Genomic DNA, 17,730 nt, shown 5'->3' on the forward strand with positions numbered 1-17,730 from the left:
GTCATGTGGGTCATTTTTTCCTTCTTGCCCTTTACAAGTAGAAAAACATGTGCAATGTAGCATAGTATCTGTTTTAATACACTGTATATTGCTCTGTACTTAATGTGACAAGAAACCTTTTTGGAGATGTTTGTTCCTTTGTCTCTGATCAGCCCCAGCTCTGTTTTTCTGACTGCATAGATGGACACATTTGTGGTCAGTACTTAGTGCTGGCAAAGGCTGCTTGCTTTCCTCCCCCACATCAGAGCTTAGAGATAGTAGCTCCTTGCAGTAGGCTGTAGCATATATGTAAATGGCTTTTTATCAGCCTGTTCTCCCTGTGTGACATCTCCCACAATAACCACCCCCATACAGACTGTGCTAGGATGGCTCTTGCAGTTTGATTAAATGCTGCATGTGTATGAATGCCAGTGGATTGTACTGTGGATTTCTTCCAGGGCCCTCAGCCCCACTTTGCAGTTAAGGGGATGGTGACTCTGAAATGCAATACTTCTTAAAATTTATTTTGAATTAGGGCAAATGCCTAGAAATTCAGAGGTAAATATAACTGAGACAGATGTAAGAAGAATATTTGTAGGCTGATCGTTCTAGCTTCAGCACTGGGTGGTTTCTTTTTCTGTATAGGGAGTTAACATCCTCTTTTCCCCTCCATTACATAGCAACAGGGTTAGGAAATAGAAGGTTTGAAATAGTAGGAAAACAACCCATGATATAAAGCCAGAGACTTCATAGATGGACTAGAAGACAAAATCTGTTATATGTTGGATGCTGTACAAGGTATGTCAGTGGAAAGGAGAGAATACAGAATGGGCATTAGTTAAAAGCAGCAAAATGATCATCATCCCTGTCCCCTACACACTGTCAGTTTGAAGTAAACCCACGCTCCCTGCTCTACTCTGGTCAGGATTTTCAAAGGTGAAAGGTGCCAATGTGTGTTCCTCCAAGATACAGCCCCTTGAGGCAACATGCCATGCCCTTCTGACTTGAGAGAGGGCAGAGGGAGCGGGGAGCCACCTTCTGAGCTTGCACCAGTACGGCATCTTCTCGTCTCGACCCACTGAACTAACTGCTCGTGTCTGGCTCAAATGTAAGACATGAGATAGGGAAACTCCTAGCAGAGTAACCAAGGGGACAAAACAGAAACGATCATGAGGAGTAAACAAAGCTAAGACTGCCTAAGAACCTCAGGCTCCTTGTACTGCATCACGGGGAACCTGGCTCCCCTCTGGTGCCTCACAGTGAAATGAGCTGTGCTGAGGCGCTGTGCCTCCCGGGACTGCGGGGGCCCGGGAAAGCGTGGCTCCTGCTACGCGCGGTGGCTCCTCACATGGAGTAGAATCTTTTGCTGTCTGCAGCAGCAGTGTGAATAGCTTCCTTGGAGAGGCTGTCCAGATGGTCAGCTCTGTGGATCTGTGTCAGGAACACTAGGATTTTTGTGTTACATCTTACACATTTTTCATTGGTATGTGTTATTGTATATGAAGTTTGTTGGGAAGCGTGTGATGAACTTTTTACAACCTGTGTTGGGCTACTGGGCGTAAGTGCAGTTGTGTTTGGTGTAGAAGACCTGAGTTTCCAAGCAGTAGTGTATTGTAGAGATCCATTTTAGCGTAAGAACCTACACTTATAAGAGTAAAATCAGTGTGTGAATGTGTAGCCTCTCCAAATAGATTTAGAGATATGACGGTTGTCAGTGTTATGCCAGACGAGGATCTGATAAAAAAAGATTTTCATGTAGCGACAATAGCTGTGGGTCTTCAATTAACATGCTCGTTGTTTGTAAGTGGGCTTGAATGATGATACAAGAAAGAGTTTTAGTAGTACAAAATCCATGTTTTTTTCCTTTCTTTGGAAAAGAGGGTGATCTTGTGGTTAAGAGATTCTTGTGCCTTGCCAAGAGCTTGCTGTGTGTCCAGTTTGCATGAGCTCAGATTTTCCAAGAGAGGCCTCAGTTTTTCCGACTTTGTTTTAGTACCTCTTTGCTTTTTTGTTACCCCTCCAAACTGCTGCTTACTGAAAGCAGTTGGAATAGTGGATGCTTAGAAATTCTCAAATCCAGTGGCCAGGGTGTTTCTGAAACAGCACTTGTGTTGAAGCACCCAAAATCTATAGCTGTCTTTGGAAATACAGGCAGGTCTTAATTTCTCTGCTCATCCCTACCAGAGGGATTGTATATCCTTTCTTCATAACGTGTTTGAAAGGCACTGTAGAAGTGTGCAGTGGCACTGTGTGTTAGAGCAGCATGACAAAAATGCCTTGCATGTGTAGGAATTTTATTTTCCTGGGGATCTTTTCCTGAAAGTCACTAAAACAAAGGGGAAACCCACCTATGGAAAAATTTTCCTGTCAGCTGGCATATGAAGGAATAACACAGCCATACTGCTGTTGGTGGGCTCCAGTTAAAAAAGTGTTGCCATTTTGCAGGTCTGTCACTGGAGCGTTCAACCAACTCAATTGCGTCACGTGCTCGACTGTGTGAAAGGGAGGAGGAAGTCATGGCTTGTTTTGAGACAGCGTGTGTCATTGCCCAGGTGTACTTGCAGGAGCTTGAAAAGGTAAGAAGTGGTGTGCTCAGAGTGTTAACCTGGCGGCCTGGGTGGAATTTCCAGGGTTCTGATAGCAAAAATGGGGAAATGCCAAGTAATCATAGACAATAAGGAGTATGAGAACAAGTTGGAAGGAGTGAGGTGTCTCAGTACAAGCAGTTGCAAAACAGCAATTAATCTGGTCTCTGTTTCCTCTGAGAATGAGGTCTGGAAACGAGTTTTGCTTGTGGTAAAGCGCTGAATACTTCAGATATGCTCAGGTTGTATCTCAAGTTTAGCTCTTACTAAAGAGGGACTACAAACTTTGCATAGCAAGTGCCAGCGTGAAGGAACCCAAGACATTTTACATATCTACCATGTAAATGATACACAGTAGTGGATATTGAGATGCCTAACGAGCTGAGAGTAACCTTTTTGGGTCAGCCATAGCAGTTTAACTGCCAGTGCTTCACCTTCTCCAAGTGAAACTAGAGGAACCTTGGTTATTAGTAGCAAGTAACTGCTTAGTCAGTGGTTGGCTAGGATGCTGAGTAAGATGAGTACTTTGAGCCCTCCACTGAACTGTAATATGTGCCACTGATTTGCTGGGCACATGCCTAGTTCTCTCTATCTCTGTAACTTTGCCTAGCTGAGTTTAACACCATGCGCTTCCATGCCCTTCCTTTGCCACACGTTATGCTTGACACCAGCAGCACTGATGGCACTGCACATTATCTGTTGTTCTGTAACTTCATGGCCTTTGACCTTCTGAACAGATATTTCTGCTCTTCTCAGCAGCAAAAGTGCGTGTCTATTCCAGGTTTTGTTTTTAATTTCATTAAAACAAGAAAAAAATGAGCTTAGTGCATATATAAGAATTCATTAAGAAATCCAGCTAACAAGTTGTCTGGTCTGTTTATTTGTAGGAGAAAGCTGAATGGCTTTTTAATTTAAAATTAAGTACTGTCCTTCTCTTTTGGAAGGACACGTTCCTGCCAGTACTTGGCACTTGTAAGTGTTTTTACTGACAGCTTGCATCTTTGAAGAAGGGAAAGAGTTTGAGCTGTAATTCATTCATCTTATGGACACAGACAAGGATGCAGGATTGCTGATAGATGTACTAAAAGTCCATAGGTCTTCTCCATAGGTCCTGGATGTAGAACCCTTCTTTGGAGAGTCCACACAGGGCAACTTCCATCAATGAAAGCTGTTTGTTACCAGTAAGGAAGCAAAAGCAAGAAGGGTTTGATAGGATAAACCAAGGAAAGGCTAAGATTCTTCCATCAGGACTCCTGATAGCTTACCAATTCTTAACAAATATTTATATTATGTTAAGCTGGACATACAGATTCAAACATTGCCTTAATATGTCCATGCAAGATGCTGCATCTGTGTGCTGAAGCCCTTGGTATTAATGTGTAGCTTTCTACTTACTTTATTAAAGGTTGGAAAGTAATAAGGGATGATGTTTCAAAACTCAGATTGCATGCAGAATATTTCATGGAAGTCACTTTATAGTTTATTTTAAAGTTACTTTGAAAGGCTTTTGAATAGCTGATGAACATAAGTTTTCAAGTAGCTTGAGGAGGAATCTGATGGCAGATGGTAACATTTTGTTGTTGGAGATGTCTGCCTCATGAGGCACTGGCTAGTTCAAACAGTTGTCTGTAACTCCAGATATTTCTTTCCTCCCCTCACAGACCTTAAACAACACACATTCAAGAAGTATCAAGGGCAGCAACGTGACTTACTCTGAGTTTGAACTTTCCTACTTCCTGGAAGCAGCTCTGCAGAGTGCCTACGTGACTCATTTAAAGAAGGGGTAGGTGGATGCAGATGTTAATAAAAATAGATAATGTTGCATGTTTTGTCTCAGAAACAGATGACGGCTTATTTCTTTGTATGTGTTCTGTTGTGAGTTTTTTGCTGCTGGTTCACCTCAGGTCTCATCAGTGTCCTTCCCTCCCTCCTGTTGGTCTCTCTCTGTCTCTCTTAAGAGTCCTAAGCCTCGTTTTACCAGCCACACAGGTAGGGTGGAGTAGAACAGTTTTGTTGTCTTGACTCAGCTCAGTTCCCTGTGGAGACAAGGGGAGTTTGATGGTAAAGAGAGAATGGAATTTGCACTGCTCTGTGCTTTTAAAATGTTCAGCCACAGGGCCTGGTTTAGAGCTCAGTGAAGGCTTAAGGGTAGTTTCTTTCACTTGTTTGTTTATTTAAGGTCTTAAATGTCCCAGTAAGTACCCCAAATCTGTGTGGTTTTACTAGAGAGAATGCATGCTGGAACAGTGCTGCTCCAGGGTCTGTATTATGCCTCTGAAATATAGCTCCCAGTGAACCTTGGAAGGGCAAGAGGAGTTGGTATCTGCAGGCCTACAGAGAATTTCACCTGAGGAAAACCTTCTCAAGAGTAATAAAAAGACATTGTTAATGCCCTCTTCCAAAGGCCATCGGTGAGGGTACACTGTTCCCTAAAACAGGCTGTCTTCAAAACATAAATTCTGTTTAGCTGATGGAGAGGTTGCCATGTAAGGAGAGTGTCTCTCCACTATGTGTAAATGGTGCTTGTAAGAATCCATCCTTCCCTAGTCATATTTGTGTACCGTAATATCCCATTTGTTCTCAAGGCATCAGATACTGAATTTCTCACTGCTCTGTGTAATGTTGCTGGTCAAAGTTTTATAAACTTTTAAAAGCAAACCATCTTTGAAAGTATTTCATTTTGGCTGTTTTTTTACCTCACTCCCAGTCAAAGATACTTTCTTTCATTTTCTTCACTCCTCCTTCTTTTCCTGCTGAAAAAAATGAGGGGAGATTGAAAGGGGGGGAAAAAAACCTAGGAAAAAAATTTCAGCAAAAGTCAGTTCAAATTCTTCTGTAGAAAATCGATACCTTTTTTTGACTTTGGAGAAGGAGGGGTTGCTTCTTCTTTAGGGTTTTCTTGGTAGTTTTTTATCCCCCAATAATGCCTTTACATGCAACTGTGAATTGCCTCTGTGTTCCCCATGCTTTCATTAAAAGCCTGCATGTACAGCGGAGCTGTACCCATAAGCATATCTGTGAGAGGTACCTTCAGCTAAGCCTTGTTTAACCCAAAGGCTTACAATTACACAAAGCCCAAGTGTTGTGAAATGACCCCTTTAGTCAGGTGAGTACAAATTTATCTGTAAAGAAAGTATGCACTTGTAAGTAGGTGTAGTCTCAGTATCACCTTGGCAGTAGGGGACAGATATGTGGTTTTCCCAGGTGAGTTGGTGGTTGACCACCTGTGGCACAGCGTGTGCTTTTCTAACCTTTTGCCATTCTCATGGTGAAAAAAAATTGCAGGTCGTGTCAGTAAGCTCATTAACTATGTAATAAAATAAAATCTCATTTAGAACATATGGCACTGATGTCCTCTAGGCACCTTTTGAATATCAAACTCACTCATTCATTTTATTCAGCAACATTATAAATTCAGTCTTCATCAGTTCAATATATCCAGTGGGTTGTCTTAGCTATTGCTGTGGGCCCTGCTTGCTCCCTTCCCACGTTATTTTAATGACAGCCGTTAAAAACAAAAAAACAAACAAACAAAAAAAACCCCCAAAACCCCAACAAAACAAACCAACTCACAAAAAACCCTACAGGGAAACAATTTGGAATCAAAATACATGTGTGAATTCAGCAGCGCTTTGATTATAAGCTGAACTGTTGCAATAGCAGGAAAATATTCTCTGTAGCTGTCTCCTGATGAAAGAGCATCCCAGTTGGTGTGATGGAGCTCCCATGGCTGGATCAGGAACAGAGCCCCACACGCTCCTCACCTCCTCCAGTGCAAGTGAGAAACACCAGGCAGGGAAATGAAAGCTCTGGTGGGGGGAAAGGAGCCTGGTGGGACTCCACAGCTTGTTCCTCCCCAGAGCTGGTATTAATGTGTGGTTTCTGCCACGAGAGGGCATAAGCAGCATTGGGATATATTAAGGAAAGAGGAGAGAAGCAGGAAGAAGTGTTTTAGGGTGCTTCATGTGTATAATAAATTTCTCCACCTGATATCGAACAGCTCGAAGAAATGCTTTTGTTTTCCTTATTGCTTCCAGCATGTTCAGGTAGGAAATAAGCCTTGGATGATGAATGCTCAGGCTGGGAAGGGAGTAGTCCTTATCAGGTGGGATGTCCTTCAGCAGGGGCACATGTGTGCAGAAGAAATAGTGAGTGCTTTATTCTTGTCTCGCCAGGCAGAAGAGCTGAGGGATCTGAGTGATTTGTCACGCTTTTGTTCCTGCTGGCAGGAACCGGCACGCTTCTGTCGGAGCATGGTCAGGGATGCCCTTTTCTTTTGCAGTGTACAGTGGAAAAAAGGCACCAATACAAAACAAAGATCTGGTCTCCTTTTCAGATATTGAGCCACCAGCTGTAAGACCAGCGAGTCTTGCTGCTGTGGAAGTCCCAGATGCTTTTAATAAGATGTTTACTTAGAAATATTATGTTGCTAAAGTCACATTTCCTGCTGCTGTTTGCCCTGCTGCATCCCAGGAAAGCTTTCTTTTATTCTTTCAGTAAGCAATGTTGATGCTGTGGATGCAGAATATAGGCAAGTAGATGCTGTTGTACTGTAGGATGTAGCCGGTTGTCTTCCACGTTAGCATCTGCAGTGGGTTTTGTTCTGTTGGTTTTTTGTTGGTTTTTTTCTGATGTGGATGTGTGAAGGTTAGGCTCATTTCTTACTGCTTTTCCTTTCAGAATATTGAACAGGTATTACTACTTTATACTGTTATGGGGGCTTTCATCAACATGCTCTTAGGTATTTTCTTAGGACAAACAGGTTTCATCTGTGTGAAGTAATGGTTATATGTAGGCTGCTGTCTTAATGGCACTTGAAGTATGTGTGGAGTTTCGCAGGCAAGGCAAATGAAGTCAGAGCTTTCTAGAGGATGTCATTGGCTTTGGAAACTCACTGGACTCAAGGTGCTCTTTGTCACAGTTTGTGCCCAAGATTTTCTGTGTTCCTCTTTATTATATTAGCTATAATTGAATCCTAAACCTCATTTCATCACGCTTTTTTAATGCCTCTCTTGCCACTTTTGTGGCTGGAACCAAGGTAGCTTAATGACCATGTGCTTTTCCTTTCCTGTTCTTCCTTATTTCTTTTTCTGGCACTTTAGCAGTGCAGTAGGGGCCCATGGACTCTTCCAACTCATTTAATTTCCATGATCTGATGTTCACTTATAATGCCATGACTTGAGGCAACAGTACCTGGGATTTCCAGATAGTCTTCTATCCAAGTCCTGCAGAGGCTCAAGATTGCTTAGTTTCTGATCTAGACAAGATCAAATAGATTCACGATGGATTACCAGAGGCTTTATGTTTGCATTCTCATCCACTTACCTACGTACATGTATTTATGTTCAAATACATACTTTTCTTTTTGTTAACTTCTTCAGGTCCTAATTTAAAAAAAATCTCTTCAAGTGCACGTTTAGTATATGAAGGACATCTATTAATGGAACAGTAAGTCTCTTACCATTATGAGTAGAGCAATTCATATGCTTAAAATGAAATGTGTGTTCAGATGGCCTCCTGGCTTGGAACAGCAGAGCAGAAAGGCAAACTCCTTTAGTGAGGCATGTTTGCAGGCTGCTGGCAGGTGTGTGCGCTCTCCTGTCACTGCTCAATAATGTTCGATAAAGTTAAAAAAAAAAAAAAGTTGCCAAACCAAATCCTCAGTCCTATAGAACTGGTATTGTTGTCAGGTGCTTTGCATGCTCCAGAGTTGAGAGCTCAGAGCGTGGAGCAGGTGCTCCCTGAGGGACCCTGACCACACAAGCACCTGTCTGGGCGGTGGTGAGTGCTGGGTCCTCCACCCGCCCTGCCCGTTTTGCACTCCTACCTTCTGTTGAAGGTGTTCCTAGGCATTTGCCATGCAGTTCATGGCTTCAACCCTGACTACTTGCAGATGAGCAGCAATTTGCTATTTATTCTTTCATTCACTTCAGTGTTGCCAGTATTCCTTTTCCTCTTCCCTTCCGCCCAGAACAAGGTGTTTCTGCCATGAAGCTTAACTTTGTTTATGGCCTTGTCTAAAAAGTGGAACTGAAATGGTGCTCCAGTTCTCTGGGAACAACACTGTCTCTTTTTAGCATATTCTCTAGGTTTTTCTTCTCTTAAGTATGTGTCAAATTTGGAATTAATTGGCTTTGCAAGTGGTCACTAATCTTCCTTCTGATGCTAGTTAATGGAATTCATTGACACTTTATTGAGACAAATACCATTATCCTAACACAGGCATTTTTGAAAATATTGAGGAACTGTTACACACCATAACTGTTCTGTTCAGCCTCTTAAAGAGCCTAAGGAAGCACAGAAAATGCCAGTAGTTTTCAGTAACTGAGGAGAGCAGTTGGGGAGGTACATTTTGTTTAGATGGAGGAATTTATTGGTTTTGACTATCAGATAATAAATAGCACGTGAACAATTCTGTTGGATTTCATGTGACTACTTGTGCATAAATATCACCATGTACTTTATTGCTTTCCTCAGTTTAAGGTCCAGAACTGCATCTTTGTGGGTATAGTCTTTCCTAGACCCACAGAAAAGCACCATATGTCTTGGCCCTGTAATAGGAGTACTTGCTGAAGCATTAAAATCCAACTTATAAAAACTTCCTTGAACTTTTTTCCCGTGATGAATTCAAAGCACATCTTTTACTTAGGAGAAAGTGGAAGGAAAAAAAGAAAGACAGCATCTGACTTTCTCCACAGGGGCAAGTCCCCAGTGTTTTTGCTCTTGCCTCACTTTGTTGCTTGGCTGTAGTTTTCCCATGAGTAGGTAATCTATGGGTTACCTCAAAGTTTAAAATTTTGAGATGAGTATTGATTAGAAAGTAAGGCCACATGCATTTGCATTCTATTACTTGGTGACCTTATAAGCTCTAGGGTGTCATTTTATGTAGCCAATATTCATGGTAAACATGTTTACATTTTACTTCCCTCTTCTTGAAAATAATGACTTTCTTTTATTTCTTCAAATGTTTGTCATTGATTCTGGAGTGCAAGAAGGTTTGCAGTGCATGAGAGTGGGCAGAAGTGCAATCTGTACTTGTTACCTTCAAAATTTAATCAGATTGACAGAAAAGGTTGTTATGGTGTATGGCTTTTTTTTTTCTAAATGAAATCTAGGCTTTGTCTGCACAGAAAATTCTCCTGGAATAAGATGAAGTGGCAGTTAATATACCAGTACAACTGCTTACCTGGTTGTCCTTATTTCAGTACAGCACTGCTCTTTTTCTGATAGCTTGTATTTCTTTGCATAGCTTCTACCCTGTAATGAAAGTGAGCTGAACCGTTTTGCAGTTTCTATGGTAGTAGGGCCATGTCCTTAGCTTTGAAGAGCTTAATAGGCTGCAAATGTGTTAACTAGTATGTCCAGTGTTTAATCTTTCCTCTCTGCAACTCTCTTGGTGCCCAGACACATGATTAAGATATCATTTAGCAAGTAGTCTGCTTTACTCTGCATACACCATGAGCAATTAATGTGGTTTGGGGTTATTGGTTTTGGTGGTGTTGTGTTTTTTTGGGGTGGTTTTTTTTTTTTTTTTTAGACTAACCCTCTCTTTTTTTGCAGGTTAAGCTGTGCTTTCAGGCAGTTACTGCAACTTAGCTGGCTGATAATAAACTGTTAACTGTTTAAACCACTGTTATTTCATCATGTGTCTGGACCATCAGACACAAGGCATTTAAGCACCACCTAAAGGAATCGTCATTTAAAAGTATCATGTAAGCTCAATGTAATTCAAACAAGTACAATCTGTGTGTATGAGGAGGAGATGTGGATGCTTTTAAGAAGCAGCATCTGCTTTATAAATACAAGCTATGAAAGGCTTCCAAATGTCCCCTCTGTTCGTCAAATGTGAATGTGATCTTCTCCTAGGAAGCCATCTGGAGTAGGCAAGCTACAGTCGCTGCCTCACTCAGTGCCATTGTCCTATCTGTGCCTCAGAGTGACTTGTCTCGCTACTGTACACTCAATATTAGTGATGGTTTCATGGGTCTCTTTGAATGTCAAGTTTGTTGCTACGCTTTGGTGCATCATAAAAGTATTTTGTTTCCAATGTGCTGGGTTTTTTTTTGTTTTTATGAATTTTTTTTTCCTGCTTTCCCCATAGAAATATTGTGAAAGGAATGAGGAGTCTGCGAGAAATACTACGGACTGTGGAAACAAAAGCTACTCAAACCTTCAAAATGGTAAGGGGAGTGAATGGGAGATGGGAAGGTTGGATAATCTGCTGTGCAGATGATTATCTCTCTGTTTATTAACCAGTACAGTAGGACAAAAATGTATTTGTCCTTACTTGATTGACTGCTGCTTTTTTTTTTTTTTTTACACTTTTGGAAGTGGTGTATCAAGTAATGCACTTAATTCAAAGACCTGCCCAGTTGAAACCTGCGAGCCTTCAGACCTGGGCATGTGTTTTACTTTGGGGTTTTTCCAGTGCATTTTCTAGCCCTGGTAGAAATAGGGATGTATTTAGCTTGACAGTACTGTTCTCAGGTGATAATGTCTTCTTTTCTTTCTTGTTTTAAAGTGTTTGCATGCACACCTTTTTGTGTTTGCATGTAGAAGTATTAAGTACTTCTGGTTCTTGCAAAACAAGCAGTGCTTTTTTTAGATTCAAGTGCTTCAGTGTTCTTCCTGTAAAACTCCCTTCAGTACAGTATAGACTGATTTTTATTTTTTTTAATTAAGTTTTTGTTGGTGTTGGCATTTTGCATCCTGTTATCCTGAGTGCCTCTGGTAAAGAGATCATGGGGAAAGTTATTTATGTGCCTGTTTAACTTCTTAGACCTTTAACTGGTTCTTCCCTGTCTCCCCTTTAAGAGATCTTGTCCTGAAGTTACTGAGGAAGTGACAAGGTCAACAGCATGGAGAATAGCAGTCTTCAGAACACGAATGAAAACTTTGCAGCCCTAAAAGCACTGACATTGATACAACTAAACTTGTTTTGTGCTTGGTTCATCTTTGTGTTTTGTGTAATTCCAGAGAAGTTTGGCAAGTAAGGTGGGCATGGGTTTGCATAGCATTTTGGAGATGGAGAGTGACAGGTTCCAATGGGTGGGCTGACGGTGTGTCTAGCTCATATCCAAATGCAGGGATAAAATGAAAGTGCGAGCAGAAAGGATATCCCGGGTGCTTTTTTGCCTAGGTTCCTCACATCTGTGTATTTGGGAACTTGTGTTCTGGAAATGAATGTTCTCGTTGCCTTGGGATTACCTTATGCCTAATTGAGAATACAGATGCATGTAAAAGTTTGTGCAGGGAATTACAAGAGGTGACTTAAATAATTGTCACACTCAAATGGTTGCATCCTTTTCCAGATTGAGATCAAGGTTCAGGGGATTTTTCTTGTTTGCCTGTTATCATTTTGCTGAAATGAGTCTAACCATCTGCTGTTCCTGTACCATGACAGAACGTGGCACTCAGATGCCCCTGTCCCTGTGCAACTGGGGAGAGCTGTAGAACATCCCTGTGGATTTATCCCTAAGGGGAAATCTGAACGTGTTCATCCAGTAGTTTTTCCTGGGATTTCCATTTTACAGGAAGCTGCATTTTCATTTTCTTACTTATTTTTAAAGAGTTGTCAAGAGGGCAAAGGGAGGAATGTGCTTAATTAAACAAGTTTTTCAAGCATGAAAGTGAAACACTTTTTTTTTTCTTCTTCTTAATTTGTGGGATCACAGTGTTCTTCAAGCATAATGATGCTTTTTTTAGCCAAAGGCAGTAATAACATAAATCAGCATTTTGGCCTGTTCTGATTTGTTTGGTCTTATTCAAAACAAGAGTGAAGCTAATTTACGCAGCTACTGTACTGTATGTTAAAATCAAAAACACTAAAAGTATTTGGTGCTTGCCTTTTGAAAGGCTTATCACAAACTGTACTCCTACTTCTGTGTGAACTGTTAGAGATCTTTCTGTTGCTGGCATATTATTTTTCCCTCCCCTCTAAGACTGTAGGATTTTTTCCAATAAGAGAGTTGGTTCCTCAGGGTAAAACTGACTAAATAATTACACACTGAGACGATAAAATGATACTGGCTAATGTTGGCGGGCCCTAGGCCATTTTGCTCATGGTTACTTGCTATAAAAAGCATAGAAAAGCCTAGTTAAAAAAGAAGGCTTTCTGTAACTTGTCAGTAGGAGTGCACAGAAGCTCTTGGGGTTCCCAGTGAGTTCTGTGTGACAATATTTCTCTGAGGCACCGTCATACATTTCAGATCACTTTGCCATTTGCTAGGTGCATCTATGAAACCTCCCTTTCTGGTGTTTAAGAAACAGAGCACACTACTGTGGTTGCATCTTAGAGTAATTCGGTGAATTCATGTGTGGTGAGGTGGATGAAAATAAAGCAGCTTGCATCAAAAGAAGTTATTTTTCTGAATCTGATAACAGGAACTTTAACCTCAGTATTATTTATTTGGTCCTGTAAATTTCATACCTCCAGTGGAGTAAAGCTTCAGTTTATCATACCTATCCTGGTATTTAAAAGAAAATGACACATCTCAAAGTGTAAATTGCATATAAAATACATATGCAGTAGTCAGAGAAGTTCCAAAAGAATATTTACGAGTATTAGGACAGAAGGGCTGAAGTTTCAGCCTGCCTCTGTTCTGTGCAGTATTTACTTTACAGCTTAGAGTGGCATGCTGCTTAGAATTCACACCCATTTTGATGTGTCTCTGCTTGTTTGCATATTCATCTATGTACAGTGCAAAAAATTAGAGATTGGGTGGGTGGGGGGCAAGAACAAATGGCAAAGATAGTTTTGCAAAGTCAAGTTAACTTGCCCCCTTTTGGGCCAGGTTGCCAGCTATGTGTGTGATCTGGAAAACAAGTATTTAAGGATCCTTGGCCACTCAGTGATCAAACAAGTGATGCGATGTTGCTGTCTCAATATAAAGTTCCTAACCCTGTTCTCTCCTCCTTCCATTATTGCAACGATAAGAGAGAAGCAGTACTGAGATGAAGCTATAAAAGGCTGCAGGAAGAGTGATATTAACAGATAAAGGGTTGACGTTTTAAACCTAATACAAAAGTAGCCTCTGAGCTGAGACTTGCATACAAAATTCTGAGGCTGAGAACACAGTGGAGTGCCACCATACTCTAATACTGTAACATTTCTGAGATAGTCTCACCAGTTCATGTGGCAGTCGGTTCTCTTCATTCACCAGAGTATGCCTTGCTGCCAGGCCTTTTTGATCGTTTTTTTCCTACAGCATTGCAACAAGACCATGTAAATGCAGAAGGCTGGCCTTTTCAGAGGAGGGAAGAAACTGCCATTGCTGTAGACTTTTTAGTAGCTCTTTTACCTGTTCTAGCTTTCTAAAAAGTGGTACTGTCATGTTGTTGATACATCTTCTTCACAAGGTGGAACATGGGGTGGGGTGAACTTTTGTATTGGAGAAGGCTTCACTGATGTGTCTTTTTCTGTGCTGTTCACTGATCTCTAGACTGCAGCCAAACAGCTAGCCCAAGTACTTCTCCATTCTCTCAGTGAAGACTGTTACTGGAGCCCTTTATCTGATCCGCTTCCTGAGTTCATGAACAAGGAAGATCAGTCTTATGTTAGCAATCTTCTTTGTCGGAGGCCCGAGCTGTACACAGAAGAGAAGTGAGTGTTCTTTTTTATTTCAGTTTATTTGCAGGAGGAAGGAGAGTGTTTGAACGCTGTTTGGTACTGCTAAGTATGTCACTGATTCATGTAGTAGTTTTGTGTATTCTTGTTTTTAACTTCCCATCAAAAGGCCTGCTGGAAAAATAAAGCATTAAACCTTGAGTGTTTGATTATTATTTTTTTTTTTCCCCAGCAAGGAAGAAAATACAACCAAACAGCTGTCTTTAGATTATTTCTATCTCATAGCATTTATGTTTCAGTATAGCTCATCTAGGATATATTGCAGAGCTTTTAATTGTGAGAACCTGCAAAAGAAAGTATTGCCTAGCAAATGAATTATGCATGAGATGTTTCAAGTTACTGTTCCTCTTGTGAAATGAGAAAGAGGCTGACGGGATAATTCTTGACCTTCCTCAGAAAAATGTGTTCTGTCTTTCAGTGCGTACTGCCCTCAAGACAACGTAGAAGAGGCTCTTCTTCTCCTTTTAATCAGTGAATCCATGGTAAGCCAAAAATGAGTTTGTAATACTAATAGCAAAAAGGAATATCTTGTGTTTCCATGTCAAGTCTTCTGGTTGGTTTTGTTTACAGAATCTTCCCTAGATAAACAGAAGCAAGGATTTGGCTACTGAATAGGAAATGCTATTTATACCTTTATTAGTGACACCACTTTTATTAAATGGAATGGCAGTGAAGGATTTTAGGAGTTGTCAAGAAGAGGAAGTGCTGCATGCAGATTCTGACATCCAGATACATTGTCAATAGACTGATTTTTTTCCATAACGTCTGTGTGGATTTATGGGTCAAGAATGGGAGGAAGGGAGCCTCGCCTAAAGCCAGGCATGATGGTGGTACCCACTGTTTGGCATTTGCAAGGTACCATATTCTTCTTACATTCCTTAGTCTGCAGGAATAATATTTTAGCCATTTCAGTCCTGAATGATCTTTTGCAGTTTCTGATACTGATGATACAGGGAGTTCTATCTCATGCAGAAACATCCATAATGAACTGCAGTGAAATAATTTGATCTCTTCTATTTGTAACATCAGTTATAATGGGAAGGGAAAAAGGTGGAGAAAAACTACTGCATGGAAAACTGCATAGTAACCTTTGGTCACTGTCATCTTCTGAGAAGACAGAAACATACGGAAAATGTGTAAGGAATGTTTTCTGAAAACATGTAAGGAAAGTTACTTTCCTTTAAATACTGGGTGGTCACTTGTAGATCAAAGTGAGATTTGAAAATCTTGGACCATCATTGACCGTTTTAGAAACTTTTAAAACAGTTTTCAGACAAGCTAAAAAGAGATAGTGTGGAAACTTTGTTTTGTTTTTTGCTTCCTTCAGCTTTTCTTTGTCTGGTTCTTCTGGCTCAAGTCCTTCCCCTTTCCTGCAAACCTCTTCAGAACATGGCAATTTAATATTATTTGCTTTCAAAATTTGGGGAAAAATTGAAGAGGCATAACCACCCCCATAATTTAAATACTAAATTGACTTAATCACATACATCTGAGTGTTACTAGGTGCTTTTTAGTGCTTTCTAGATTAAAAGATTTCTACTGGTACATCTAACTACATATACTACTAGATTTATGCAGTACATCTGCTTTGTTTTTTCAAGGGCTTTTGTGCAGCTAGAAGGGCTTTTTGTAGTTGGAAGTGGAGACTCCAGGAGTGAGGTCTTGTAGAACACCACATGCACTTCTGTTAAAATCAGAACTCATGTCGGCGTTGCTCGTCAGGGCTGATCCAAGCAAGAAGAGGATCAGGGGTCCAGAGCAATGACAGTACTGGCTGCTCCAGCCTTTTCTGGGGCTGGACTTGCAATCGGAAAGGCCTTGTGGGACCTTGAACTCTGTAATTTTGTTCTGCTGACGTGAATGAAAGTTATCCCTGGTTTAGCCAGTAGTGCATAAAATGGTGAACTGGCCTTGTAACTAAGTTAGGGATGAAGCAGTGTGAAAACACTATTGATAAAAACTGGACTGCTATGCTGACTACAAGGCTAAATAAATAAGCTTGTGTTTGCTTAAGTACGGTCTTCTATATATAGGAACTTTATGGAGGTAGATGCAAGGCATTTTGACCTGCTGCATATAAAGCACTCAAATAATCAAAGATCCTGTAGTAGAGCGCTGCAGGGAACCATAACTGTCTTTCCATTTTTTGGGGAAAAGAAGCATCTGAGTTTTCCTCTTGCATTAGCAATAGGCTTGCCATGAGTTTATTGTTTTAACAAGAATACAGGACAAGTCTATAGAAATACAGCTGTATATAGAAATATACTTAGGAACCACAGGAATGTGCTTCTGAAGTGAAGGAACAGAGAGCGCCATCTGATTCTTACAAATATTTGTAATCCATAAATATTTTCCTGGAGTTTTACTGTTACCGTACTAAGAAGGGGATATTTTGTTTAATTTATGACATGAAATATCTTTTCCATGACTGCTTCATTGTAGGCTACTGAGTTTTCTCATGTACAGGTTTGTTGTTTGTTTGAAGTTTTTTGTTTTGCTTTTTAAGACTTGCTCTGAAGCTCACGGAAAATGAGTTGACAAGAAGCAGATTTCCAGTTGAGGTCTCCCTAATGATACAATGTTAACTTACTAAAACATATTTTCCTTCCTGGAAAGAGCGTCAGTGGCGAGTGCTAACAATCAGTTTCTGTAGGCCAATAAGCAACATAGTTGGTGTTCCTGGATTTTGGCTGGATTACGCATTCTTTCAGTATTTACAATTATGAACCCCGTAAAATGAAATAGAAGTATACAATTAGGTTGGCTTGCTGGGAGCTCTCCAGCTTCTCTGCCACTTTGATTGCTCTGTCAGAGCAAAACTCAGCAGAAAGGTACTTATCTTGTCTGATTTTTAAAGGAACAAAAGAGCAACCATGCCATTATAATCCTTTTGCAGGACTGTAAAGCCAAACAGCTACTCCACATGCCTCTTCCTGACTTTTGCCACTCCAAAATGAGCTCAAGGGGGACAAAATTGGAGGGAGGAGGGACAGAAGAATTTTCAGCATGGGGAGGGGACACAGAGCAAAGATGTACTCGAGAGGAGCATAAATCATCAGAGAACCTCAAAGTAAATATGTGATAAAATTTATGAAAAGGAGACATCGTAGCCTTTTCAAGAAATATACATCTGGAGCAACCCTGCCCCGCCCTGAGCCATACAGGGAGGGAGTAGGTCAGTACTAGGTAGCTTGCTGCTGAAGTTCACTCTATTCTGCTTGTGTTGCCTTCCTAAGGTGAAGTTAACATCTACTTCACCAGGATCTGTGCAAGTCCCCAGAAGGTATTATGGGGGTTACAAGAACCGTTCCTGTAATGGGGAAAGGAAGAAAAACTGCCTTTAAGGTGCTGTAAGCCAGACCCTGCATTCCAGCACACCTCTAGCTCTTACTGATCCTCAGTTCTGGCTTGTGATGCTGCCCCAGCTTTTCTTCTTATCCCTTTACCTTGCATTGGAAGGGAGACACTTTGCATGTTCTGGTGGGATGAAATGAGAATATCTTTTAAAGGGGTAATTAAGGGTTCCTTCAGTATTTCACT

The 17,730-nt window shown here is 40.8% G+C and overlaps 1 protein-coding gene across 1 annotated transcript in view; it reads left to right on the forward strand.

The window, feature by feature from the left end:
* Positions 1 to 2,399: 2,399 nt before the first annotated feature.
* TTC7A (tetratricopeptide repeat domain 7A) overlaps positions 2,400 to 17,730 on the forward strand; it is a gene marked incomplete at its 5' end in the record, with an annotated part of 152,685 nt that continues 137,354 nt past the window's right edge. Inside the window, 5 exons of the mRNA XM_010294304.1 lie at positions 2,400 to 2,555; positions 4,226 to 4,347; positions 10,666 to 10,744; positions 14,006 to 14,166; positions 14,609 to 14,672. Of these exons, the coding sequence (XP_010292606.1) occupies positions 2,400 to 2,555; positions 4,226 to 4,347; positions 10,666 to 10,744; positions 14,006 to 14,166; positions 14,609 to 14,672 (582 nt within the window). The remainder of the gene's footprint in view (positions 2,556 to 4,225; positions 4,348 to 10,665; positions 10,745 to 14,005; positions 14,167 to 14,608; positions 14,673 to 17,730) is intronic.

Source organism: Phaethon lepturus, unplaced genomic scaffold (genome assembly GCF_000687285.1).
Source record: "Phaethon lepturus isolate BGI_N335 unplaced genomic scaffold, ASM68728v1 scaffold3319, whole genome shotgun sequence".
Classification (NCBI taxonomy): Eukaryota; Metazoa; Chordata; class Aves; order Phaethontiformes; family Phaethontidae; genus Phaethon; species Phaethon lepturus.